General features: G+C 42.1%; 1 protein-coding gene across 6 annotated transcripts in view; it reads right to left on the bottom strand.

The window, feature by feature from the left end:
- DDHD1 (DDHD domain containing 1) overlaps positions 1 to 12,453 on the bottom strand; it is a 68,611-nt gene extending 56,158 nt beyond the window's left edge. For 2 of the 6 annotated variants that reach the window (XM_019725718.2, XM_019725719.2), the window contains exon 1: positions 11,410 to 12,399. In XM_019725718.2, the coding sequence (XP_019581277.1) occupies positions 11,410 to 12,238 (829 nt within the window). In that variant the 5' untranslated portion in view covers positions 12,239 to 12,399. Of the gene's footprint in view, positions 1 to 11,409 lie in introns of all 6 variants that reach the window. The other 4 variants (XM_019725721.2, XM_019725722.2, XM_019725720.2 and 1 more) reach the window with 4 other exon arrangements.
- Positions 12,454 to 12,982: the final 529 nt, after the last annotated feature.

Raw genomic sequence — 12,982 nt, 5'->3', positions numbered from 1 at the left:
TAAATGGAAGTACACTAATGAAGTTCTTTTACTCTACACAAAATTACAATTTTTGAAATCAGGCTATGACAAGTTAAAGGTGTACACTGAAAATCCTAGAGCAACCACTACAAAAATAAGATAACAGAATTTCAGCTGGCTCAGGATACAGAAAGCTAAAATAACATTGCTCCTACCTCTAAAACACAGACAAATTTAATTTGCAAAATTGTAATTTTTCATAAATCCTTCAGAGACCTGGAGGTCACAGGGTAACAAACTAACACAACAGCTAAGGAAAGACAGGGAGAAACAAGATGGAAGCACTTGCTTACTGGAAGTAAACACCAAATGTCATAAAGGAAAAAAAGATGTCAGGAAAAAGATTTTGGCCAAAATTTTTAACAAAATGTTACAAGTCAAATATGGGTGACAGTGAGAATACAGAACCCCTGGGCCTCAGACATAAAGGGTAATGCAAATCCTTGCATGTTTTTCATTAAAGATTTCAGTAGGCGTTCATAAGAGAGACCAGGAGACGGGTGAGGAATCTGAAAAAGTACCCCTTCATGGTGTAGGCCTTGGGGAGAACAGCCGCAGCTGTGGGAAAGGGTGAAGCCTTAGCCTGGATCCTTCCTACTCTTACCTAATGGAAAAAAAGCCTTAAGCAGCTGTTAGGAGGGCAGCAAACACTGTTGCTTTTCAGATGAAGATCTATAGCTGCTGGGAAAAGGCAACAGGAAAAAAACCCCCCCAAAAAAACCAACTACCCTCGTGAAAGGCAGGGCACTGCCCTGGATCTAGACCATGAGATCTCCCATAGCTGGGGTAGGGGCAGAATCACTAAGGTCCTACTTCAAGACTCTGAGACACTGTGCCTAAGAATGAGGCTAAACCAGAAAACAGAGAAGGTCCTTCTCCACTCCCACTCCCAACTTCATCACCAACATAGCAAGCATTAAATCTACTGCTGGGGGCAGATAAGAGCATGTACAAAAACCTCTGGCAAACCAGCCTCCAACCTAAAGAGTAATGATTTGAAGCCTCTGGTGCATTGCTGGTTATGGTAACTATTGTAGTAACAGTTATTATAGTAACACTATAGTAACAAAACCAAAACCCAGCTCAACTCCCAACTAGACTGATCAACCTCCCACACTAACAGCCTAACAAAAGGCCTTTATGTATTTCTAGGCATAAATGCTCTATTGTCCTACACAAGCTGTGCAGCTTTCAACAACAACAACAAAAAATTGAGACATACAAAGAAGAAAAAAAATACTGTCAATAGACAAAACAACAGAACCAGACTACAGATGTGCCAGATGTTGGAACTATTAGACAGAGAATTTTCTAAACAGATTAATATGCTAAAAACTCTAGTGGAAAAGGTGGGCAACATGTACAATCAGATGGATAATTTCAGCACAGAGATGAAAACTACAAGAAAGAATAAAAAATGTTAGGTGGGTTCATTAGTAGACTCAACTCTGCTGAGGAAAGAATCGGTGAACTTGAAGTCAATAGAAATTACCCAAACTGAAACACACACGTGCGCGCACACACACACACACGTGCGCGCGCGCGGGGAAAAATTAAAAAGCAGAACAGAACATCCAAGAGCTGGGAGACAATATCGAGTGATCTAATATGTGTAATTGGAATCCAAAAAATCTCACAGAACACCAACTAGGAAAAATATGAAAAATGTGTCCCTAAAAGCTATTAATAGAGATAAAAGAGAATCATAACAAATATTCAGTCCAAAAGAAGGCAGGAAAAGAGTTCAAAAAAGAAAACAGAATAAATGAGACAAATAGAAAACAATGAGCAAGATGTTCCATTTAAACTCAAACAGCATTAATCACATTAAATATAAATGCCCTAAAAAACCAAATAAGAGATTGTCAGAATGAATTTTAAAAAGCAACAACCGATAGATAGGTAAAGACATATACAGGTTTAAAAGGAAAAGATACATCATGAAAATACTAATCAAAAGAAAGCTGGGAGCAGCAAAATTAGTATCAAGGTAGACTTTAATACAAGAAATAAACCAGAGATAAAGGAGGACATTTCGAAATGATAAAGGCATTGTTTCATGAAAAGGATATAACAATCTTAAGTGTATATGCACCTAGTAACAGAGCTTCAAAATACATCAAATAAAAACCAATAGAAATAGAAGAATAAATAAATAAAACCACAATTAAAGTTGGGGACTTCATCCTCCTTCTCAATAACTGATAGTATGAGTTTACAGAAAATCAGTAAGAATATAAAAGTTTTAAACTGGTCAGAGCAGAAATAGGTAGGTAAAAGAAAAATAGAGATGAAATAAAGATACCAATTTGTGGGTTGAAGGCTAGTTCCTCTAGAACCCCTTGGACTGTCTGAACTGGTAATTCTCTAAGTGTAAGTACAACACAGATGAAGCAGCTTTGAGCCATTAGACTGGAGGGACTGATGGACTGACAGTGTTATTAATGTGAGGTCTATAAACTTCTGCGATCAGGATTATTTCGGATACCTACTGAAGAGGAAGATGCTCAGGCCCTCAGGCTCAGATCTCTTGAATCCAATCTTCCGAGATGAGATTCGAGAATTTACATTTTTAACAATCTTGCATTTGACTGTTAAGCTCAGTGAAATCTGCAAACTACTGGTCTAAGATACCATGCCATTCCACAGGCAAGGGAACCCAGCAGAGACAATTCAGAAGGTAAAAAGTACTCCACTATCCTCACCTCACCTGGAAAGGTATTCATTTTGTTCAACTTCAGAGTCAATAAGAGGAATTAAGGTCCTTGGCCTGTGATACTTGGTGACTACCAGAACTTTCAGGGGGTGAGATTAAGCAGCTTTAACATGCACACACACACACACACACACACACACACACACACACAAGGAGAGGGGAAGAGAAAAAAGGGGGAAAGGGAGAGAGAGGGCGTGGGGGAATATGTGTATATGTATGTGTTATGTGTGTATGTCATTAAATTTAAACTGAAGTAATTCTGGTAGAGCCAGAGAATCCCACTCTTCTTTTTCACAAATAAAACAGATCAACCACACACTTTTTAATTTCTAGAAGCTAGGCTTCCAGTTTAAGAGCAAATATACCAGCCCAGCTTAAATAAAATAGTAACACTTATTGAACTGTACTAAGTGCTCTACATAGGTGTATGTATTTCAATGAAATATTCATAATAACGCTGTGAAACAGGAATCAGTATCTCCATTTACAAAGGAGAAACTGGGCCACAGAGAGATTACAACTACCGTGTTTCCCCGAAAATAAGACCTAGCCGGACCATCAGCTCTAATGCATCTTTTGGAGCAAAAATTAATATAAGACCCGGTCTTATATTAAAATAAGAACCGGTATTGTATTATATTATTATATTATATTATATTTATTATATTTGTGTTGTGTTGTGTTGTGTTGTACCGGGTCTCATATTATGTAAGACCGGGTGGTCTTACTTTCCGGGAAACATGGTACAACTTATCCAAAGTCATATGGCTATGGTAAATCAAGGATTCAAACTAAGGGGATTTGACAACAAAGACCTATTCTCTAAGCCCACTTGGCTTCTATTGCCATTGCTGGATCAGGAATCACCGGTTCAAATCCCTGGACTACGGGCAGACTGATTTGAAGCTAGACCTTGCACTAGGTTCCAGAACTCAACTGTCATCCCTATCACAGCTGGTTCAACTGTAGGTCAATTAAGAGAAATCTCTCAAAGTTTTCATGCGGAGGTCTCCACTGTAAGGAGAATTATGGGCCATTTCTGTCTTGTCAACATGGCAGAAATCCTGGAACTACTGGCTCTGCCTCAACTGAAAACTGAGTAGTCTTTTAGAAAGCTGTGAAGTTCTCTGTTGTATCAAAAGTCTGGGTAGCTGGTTAGAGATGTTCTAAATAAGCTTTTGGGATAGCGTCAGTACCTCCCCACATCTGGTGACAGGATGTGCATACCAAAAAAGTAGATGATCAAGAATTTAGAATGCTTTTATGGGAAAAATTCCTCCTTTCCCACAGGCAGTAGATTTGTAAGAGAATGACTGGTGCACTCTTCTGGGGTCCAAGTCAGGAAGCCTCAAGACAGTCCAGCTCTTTCTGGGGCCTGAAAGACTAGGCAAAAAAATCAGTCACAGTTTCTCACAAGAAGAGGCAACAGTTACGGAGGTCCTAGGGCTCTGCTTAAAAGAGAGTCAATTACCATGAGTCAAGGCCAAGAAAATTCAATGTCAGGAAAGGGACAACAAATCGAAATATGACTGTTGAAAGCCAAGAATGTAAAGTGGGTTATAAATTTGAAAGGATAGAAGAGGCAGGAAAATAGAGAAGTAATAACAGCTAACTGTTACACAGAGTGTGCTATTTATCATGGGATATGTCAAGATCTTTAAATATTTTAACTCATTTATTACACAATCCTAAGAGGTATGTACTATTTTCCATATTTTACAGAAGAAGAGTACTGTGGCACAAAGCAATTAAGGTGCCCAAAGTTACACGACAGTATATGGCAGAGCTAGAATTTGGGCCCAGTCTGCCTCCAGTGGTCATTTACACTCATAAACACTACTCAATACCGCCTCTCTAGAAAACCCAGTAAAAATCAAAATGAAGGTGGCAGAAATGAAATTGCTGAGCTAATATATATCAGGTCCACCCTTTTTGTGTTATCTACCATACACTTTGGTGGGTTCTACATCTGTCCATAAAGGACAGAATGCTATCAGGCAATCAGAATTCTAAACAATTTAATCCAGGAGTAGGAACATTCATTATTTATGGGGCACAGTTATACTTGCGTCGACCAAAAAAAAGTGTGATAATGTAGTTTACATAAAATAACAGATTAAATAGTAAACAGGTTAAAAACAAACTGCAACTATATCCAAAAAGATAGTCTAAAATATAAGGTCCCAGTTTTTTCTAGTGAAAGGCAAAGAGCAGAAGCATGGGTGGTAGTCTTAAATTAGAAGAGTGGCTGGCATACAATGAAAATGTCAAGCCAAAGCACGGATCTGTTCACAAACCTTACTTACAGACACGTACAACTGTTGCACTTTGTGCTGGCCATACAGTAAGGGTTCATTTGTGCAGTGGAGAGCCGGCACGGAAGAGTGAGTGCCACCGAAAGTGCTTGAGTAGCCATCCTATGCTTTCCTGTGTGACTGGTCCTCAATAACCTCTTTGAAGTAGACTCTCTTTTTCCAAGCAATGACTATCTTTGATTCATGGCAAAGATTTTCTTTTCCGAAACATAAACAGACTTGGAGGTACTTAATGTTAAAATATATACCAGATGTAAAATGCAACTTTTACTGAGGGCTAGGTGGGTGAATCAGGTGGACATGAGATATCCTGGATCTACCTAGAGGTTAACTCCATAGAATGAGAAGAAAATAATAGATTCATCAATAAAATATTAACTAAAAATTGATCTTTTGTAATAAGTAGTAAAATACAAGGTGGGATTGATTTTAACTATGTCTATGTCAAGGTTCAGAAGTAATTCTAACTCTGCTCCCTGAGCATCACCTAAAGTTACTGAGCCACACATTTCATGGCACGTGATTTAGAAATCTTGTTTTAGCTTAGTTTATCCAGTTCTTTGTCCTGTATCATGTGTCTCAAGGGGTATCTTGCATCAATGTTCAAAATGATGGTTCACTAAGAAGAGGCCCAAAGGAGAATTAGTAGCATTACAGAGATTTTCATTCATGTTGTTAAAATCATACTCTAGCAAATAAAAGCTTAACTGTTAACTATTTGGAAAAGCCATCCATTCAGGTGGAATTTATACTTCTCTAAGATTCCCAGATATCTGAGGTCTTGGGGTACAGAAGTACCAATAATATGTAATTTCCAAAGGCTGGCCTGGCCACCAGCAGATTTTATTTGAGCATACAAGTGCAATGATTATAGAAATAGCTTAATGTAATAAGACATTAAAATAAATATTAGAGTATAATTTATTCTTGTGTGGCAATCTGGTAAAATTAGAAAGTAGTACATAAAACAGAATTATTTTTATTCAATCATATCAATATTTCTACCATTTTTCTTCAGTTCTCTGGCACCGACAATTCCTGCTTTTCACTACTTTGATTTCACTTGTCCCCTAACGCAAGGGTATCAAAAAGTATCTGTATTATGCTTTTCATCCCATTAATCCACTCATTTGTCAGTGATTCAACATCTTTTGTGGGGAAAATTTCCCTTCACCAAGGCAAACTTAAAAGAGTAGAAATGTAGTTATATATAAAGGCTATAAAAAATCATGTTTTTCCTTGTTCTACTTTTTAACTGCACTTTTAGGAATGTACTCGTATTGTGGCAAAAAAGCAGAGACCGTATCTATACACTTCATCAGTGTTGAAGTTTTTCTTGATAACATGCAGTTTAAATTCCATCATACTCATGAAAAGATAAAGATCTTTGATCAGATTCCCCCACAATCAGGGATTCTAAAACTGCCTACCTCCTCACCTCTTCTGCTATAATCTTCATCTGTAGGCTTCCTGTGACTACATCCTGCATTTCCCTCTCTCCTTTCTATCCCCCTACTCTCTCACCCAAATGCACATAATTCTAAGGGGAATCCTGTGCTAGCACATCCAGCTTTTTCCTGCTCTCTATAGAAAAGGATCAGCCCTAGGGTTCCAGACATCAAAGATCTTAGCAAAGCAGAAATTACAGGGCATGATGTGGAGATAAAAGCCCCAGGAAATAAAATTCGAAGAGGGAAGAGTACAAAAGGTCTCTTTTATGGCAAAATAGTAAAGGAATATAGAAAAGAAGATGGGGTAACAGATGGAGGAAAGAAAACCATACTGAGTACTTTGAACATTTATATAAAGCACTCACACAACATGCATTATTACATTTGAGCCATATACAAACACGGTGGATCAAACCTGATATTAGATCAGTCTTTAAACTAATGGTGCACCGCAAAGGGAAAGGAAAGTCCTGAACGCCTTGGTCAGGAAGTGCCAAGTCCTCTGCTCCACACATGTCACTCACAAGTCATGCACATCCTTGTGCTGTTTCCGCAGGTCACTGAAAAGTGCAGTCGAAAGCAGACTTGACCTGGACTTGGGTTCTCAGAAGACAGTGCCAGGGTTCTGCAAACCTGAGCAGCCAGAATTCTAATGCCACCCAGGTTTGCTATCCAGGATGGGCTAGTGTGAGATAATGCAGTTAAAAAGAGTAAGAGATAACTTACTCTTAACTAGACTAACACTTTTTCAGTCAGGCATGTCAATCTCTGGTCTCTCTGTTTCCTTTAGTTCTGCTTTATTGGAGGCAGAAACTGACCATGAAAGAGTGCCTTCTGCCAGCCTGGATTCCACTGCTTTCCCATGATGCCCTGTGGCTCATAAAAGATTATTAAGGTAATTAACCCTCGAACGAAAAGACCTAAGACCTGGTTACAGCTATGCCAAGTTAACAAACACCCTATAATTTGGGTACTTACAGAAAAAAAAATCCTAATTTTTCTACCTCATTTCATTGGGAATATTATTTTCTCTTCAGCATATTATGAAGACTAGTGAATTTCTAAAGTGTCTGAAACTTAAAATGGTTTAGAATTACAATAATGCAAGTAGGCCTTATAAATACACTGGGAAAAGGAGGGAAAGAAAGCTGTGGCTTACAGTTAATAACTGCTTCTGGAAACTACACATTCATATACTATTTGGTCAATTAAATAACCTGATTAATTTAGTCAATGAAAGGCCATTACACATTCCCTAGTGCACAATGCACATACCACTATCATCAGAATTGCTATGAGACTATTCTAAACTCATTAAATATTTCTATAATATGCCTTCCATAGCTATTACTAAATGCTTTGGCCACTTTCTTGCTAGTACTTTTTTTTACAAACATTCTTTCCTCTGTAATGAGGTACAGGCCAGAACAACAAATCTTGGGTACTCAACGATTTTGCACTGTTCAGCCTTACTAACTTTCTACATGTAAGGTATAGTTTTTTGAGATGCAAATTGATATATTTAATACCTAGTACTTTGTTCCAACCATTATTCTAAGCATGTTATATATAATTTATAATTCTCAATGCAAGCCTATGAGGTAGCTACAAGCAGCTTAGGAAGAACACGGGGTGCGAAGGAGTTCACTCAGGCATTACTCAGCAATGATCAGTTTTTATCTAAAACGTCCACATGCAGTCAGAAAAATATCTGAACAGACAATGAAACAAAAATAAACTTCATATAATAACTTTTTCATATGTAATAATACTGGTTTCCTATCTATAGAAGACAAATTCTGTTCCCCTTCTGATTCATGTACCCTTGAACTGGTTCAAATTTTACCTGCCAGTTAGAGTTCAAAAGGTAGAGTAAGTATAAATTTAAATCAACACCTCTCTTTTAGACTAGGCGCAGCTAACTGGTTGGCCTTGACACCTAGATGCAGTGGGCTCAATCAGGTCGCAAAAGTCTAAATGGCCACTGGAATGCTACCACCATTCTATGTAGGAACTTGTTGGACTTAAAAAAAAACACCTTTCATTACCACTATTTAGAAAGTTTCCGGACAGGGTTTTTTAAAGAAGTAAAATGGGACAAAGGTCAAAAGCTGCAAAATGCCCTAAGAGTCCCTCCATTTGAAGGAAGGCTGAAGAGACCATACTGGAAAAGAACCCTCCTGAGAAGCTGTGAAAACTTAAATAATACACAGAGACCTGAAAAACCAATTAGATCAAAGTTATATGGGATTTTGTGAGAAGTGGTAAATTATGGACAAAAAGCACTATTGTAGTGCTTCACTACAGCTCATATGAAGGCCTGGGGCACCCACGGGATTGCATCTTGCAGAAAACTATTTAGAAAATGCTAAAATGGAATCAAAATAGTGTTGCTGTTTGAGAAGACTAAGTTTCCTTTCAGGTTAACCTTTGTAGCCCCTCATGGTCTCTTGCTTGATTTATGATACTAGTATTCTAAATATGTTCTCCAACTCTCCAATTCAACCTTTGTGTTGTCACTAAACACCTAAGTAATAGAGAACCTTCAACTATTTGGGTCCCCTTTACTCACAGGATAAAGTCCAAACTCCTTAGCACTGCTTATCCACCCTTGTTCGTTTTCTAGCTAGTCTCCCAAATGTGCCATTCACAGGCAGGTGGTCCCTTCACAATCTCCTCCTGTCCCTGACCAAACACCTCTGTCTCTGTGGTGGTCAAATCCCAAACTTACCTGTGTCTTAGGCCCTGTAGATGCAGCACCAATTTCCTTATCATACTATGCAGTTCCATGCCTCCGTGCCCTTGCATATGTGACCCCACCTGGCTAGAATGCCTTCCCCTCCATTTCCCCATTTCTTCTGCCTGATTAAATTAATCCGTTAGGGCTCAGTCTTACATCACCTGGGAAGCTTTCCTGACATCCTCACCCTTGGGTGGGTCAGATGCTCTTTGGACACTGCACTGTATTTCCCCACTAGACTATGAACTGCTTTACCACTTTCTAGCGAAGTGACCTTAGACAAGTTCATTAATTTCAATGAATTCATTTCTTCAAATACAGAACATTAGCATTAATTTGATATCACTATGAAAAGAATGTGAAAAATCACTTTGTAAACAGTAAAGCAATTTGCAAGCATTAACAATTTTATCATAAGCCAAAAGAGCACACAGTATTCTAAGTGAATATAGTTCAGCTGACCTAAGATTCATGTCTTGGTTTCCAGGCCCCTTTCCAAGGATGCCTGGAATTTTATCCAACTCTCTGGCTTCAGTAAGTTCTTACACTTCTATCTTCAAAGGACAAAAAAATCTATAGTGATGTCTAGGTCATTTTAAGAAAAGTGGGGGACTCTTGAAGGGTAAGGATAGTTCTTTTTTCCACCTTTCCTAATGCATTCACAAGAGTGCATAATATTGGTATTAGGCACACATACCAATACTCAATAAAATGAAAGAACTGCATTCATGAGTTAATAGAAACATACCCTGTCCTTAGTGAGCTTATAATCAAAAGGAGAGAGTGGTGTGACAGATCCCATAATGAACCTGCCTTGTGAAAATGGTAACAAATGCCTTCAATGTCATCTTAAAGTGTAGTAAGAAATTAAATTTCCTTATATGCTTATTTTATTTGGTGATTCTGATAAAATAGAGATAAACATAATCTCTATTTTAGTGATTCATGCTTAACTTATGAATGTTTTAATATTATCAGAATCACTTATGCAATTCAATACTTACTTACTATTTACTGCACTAAGCCCTATGAGAGTACAAAGATAATAGCAACGGACTCTGCCCAGAAAATGCTAAACATATAGAAAGGAAGCTAAGTCATTAATACATATAATTAATAAAAGACAGAATGTTGTAAAATGTATGGAGGACATAAGTCTAGTGACAATCAATGAAGACATTTGAGTTAGGGCACTGGGCTCTAAAAATTGAAACTGTATATTACAAATTATTGGTGGCCAACAGCTTCTGTTACTATAAAATATCTACTATATATTATGTGTATAACATTTGCTATATGCAATGGCAGATATTTCTGATAGCCTTACTTCTCAATCTAATTATATACCTAATTGTGTAGGCTAATGAATAAGGACCCATTGTTAACACTTATATCACACGTATGTGCCAAACAGTTTCAACTCTTTTAGGTTTATTGTCTCATTTAACCTCCACAACAATTATTCCTATTTTACAGAAGAGGTAGATACAATTATTCCTATTTTACAGAAGAGGAAACCAAGGCACAGGCCTTGTAATTTTTCAAGGTCAAAGGCAAAAATAAAAATATGTAAACAAGCACCTAAGAGATATAAAGCAGTATTCCATAGAGTGAGCTCCACGCTATGCTCTCCACCCCTCCCTAACGCACTCGGAGGTAACAACTTATCTCCTTTCCTTTCCCGCCAGGGATTAATTTTCTTTTTTCGAGTCCATAAACTGAACTGTTGATTCTCCTGCAGATTCTCTCAAACATTCCCACTCCAGAGGACACGCTGCTATTTAAATCACAGCCACTTCAGGGTAAATGAGACCGAATCAGATCTCCGAGTGGACAAAGCTCGGGTAGGGTCACGAAATTAAACCTTTCGGGCTGGGCATCCGTTCCTGGATCATCTCCAGGGCATGGCAGCAGTACCGCTCACCCAGAAGCCACAACGCCGGCAGTATCCTCTCCTACTGACCCTGGGCAGCTTGGGTTTTGCCATAGGCTCGTTTACCCTTCACCTGCCAGAGCTGCCCGCACAATCTCCATCCTGCTCTGACCAAACACGCCAGGCCTCACGCGCCTCCCTCCCCATAGGGGTCAAGTCTCAAACCCCCCAGGGCGTGTGTCGGCCCCTGCAGAGGCAGCCCGTCCCGCTCCCTTTCCCGGCCGGCTACTCACGGTTCCAGTACACCGGGTAGCATTCTCCTTGGGTCACATCCACCTCGTAGAGGCCGCCCCGCACACACACCCGCTCGATGTTCACCAGCTCCTCCATCTCGGGCTCGTGCCTCGCCGTGCGCGGGCAGAAGCCACAGACGCGGTCCTCCTCGTCGTCCTCCCCGGAGCTGGAGGCCCGGCGGCACACATGGTCGCTGTCGGGGTCCTCCGCCTGGGGTCGGCCGCCCGTGGCCTGCGGCAGGGTTCGGAAGGCGAGCTCGATGCGGAGTGAGTCGTAGCCGATGAAGGGCTTCCAGGTCTTCTTGTCCTCCTTATAGAACCAGCGCACCTCCTCCGGGCCCAGCTCCGTCACTACCTCGTAGCGGTGCCGGGAGGCCACACCGCAGGGCCGTGCGCGCTTCCTCTCCCCAGGACCTCCTCCCGCCGCCCCGCCGCCCCCCGAGTTCGACGGCACCAGCAGCGGCTGCTGCGGCGGGTGCAAGGACGAGGAGCTGCCGCCACCGCCGCTCTCGCCCTCGCTGTAGAAGCGCAGCGAGGAGCCCGACTCGGCCGAGCTGAAGTCATAGTTCTCGTCACTGAGGCAGGGGTCCAGCGCCAGGTGGTGGTTGTGCTCCTCCGCGCCCGGCGCCAAATGCAGCCCGGGCTCCCCGCGGAGCAAGGCCAGGGGCACCTCCCCGTCGCCCGGGTCCCCTCCGGGCAGGTGGTCGAAGCAGCAGACGCTGCCACCGAACGTCGGCTCCGCATCCGAGCCCAGCTCCCAGGCAGCGCCGTCGCTGCCCCGGCCGTTAAGCTCGGGGCTCCGCGGGGACCCGTGACCCGGGTAATTCATGGTGTGGAGGCGCTGCCGGCTACCCAACCCCGCGCCGAGCCGTGGCCCCCAGCACTTCCGCCACACATTCAACGCCGCCGCCCTCTCCACCGGGAGTTTTTAATCTTTCAAATCCCTACCGGGGCTGCGGCGGCAGCGGCGGTGGCTCCGCCCCCCGCCCCGAGGCCCGCGGCGGCCGCCGCCGCGTTCCGCCGTCCGTCCCATTGTCACGCAGCCCGACGTAGGAGGAGCTTGGTCTCCGGTCCCGCCCCGCCGGCCGCGCGCACCGCCCCGGAAGCCCCGTCTTCGTGGGCGTCGTGGGCGAGACGCGCTTCGTGCCCCACTGGCGGTGGGTGCGGGTCAGCTCCAGGCCTGCGGCCACTCTGGATGCCTCGCTTTTCTTCCGCCTCCCCTCTGGTCTCACTGCACAGCTGCCTCGCCCCCGACCTACTGGGGGTCTGAGCCCAGATGAGGAGGGGCTTTACACCAATCATCCTTGCAATCTGAGGGATCAACCCAAAGGTTTAATTAAGATATAGGTCGAGAGAGGACCCGAGGTAGTTGGAGTCTCGTAACCTTGATTTTGTGACCTTAGGCCCGCCTGCAGCCTCAGTATAACTAGTTGGCCATCAGCTGTAACTGGTTGGCCATTAGCCACGAATATAACTGCTGTGGCTACACTGGCAAGGGGTTGGTTGGTTGGCAGAGAAGTGGACTGAGGATTGCTTCCTGTATCTCCAACCCAGCTGCCAGCAAGAATATAGT

Source organism: Rhinolophus sinicus, linkage group LG03, assembly GCF_036562045.2.
Source record: "Rhinolophus sinicus isolate RSC01 linkage group LG03, ASM3656204v1, whole genome shotgun sequence".
NCBI lineage: Eukaryota > Metazoa > Chordata > Mammalia > Chiroptera > Rhinolophidae > Rhinolophus > Rhinolophus sinicus.
This window is presented reverse-complemented; position numbering and strand designations above follow the sequence as displayed.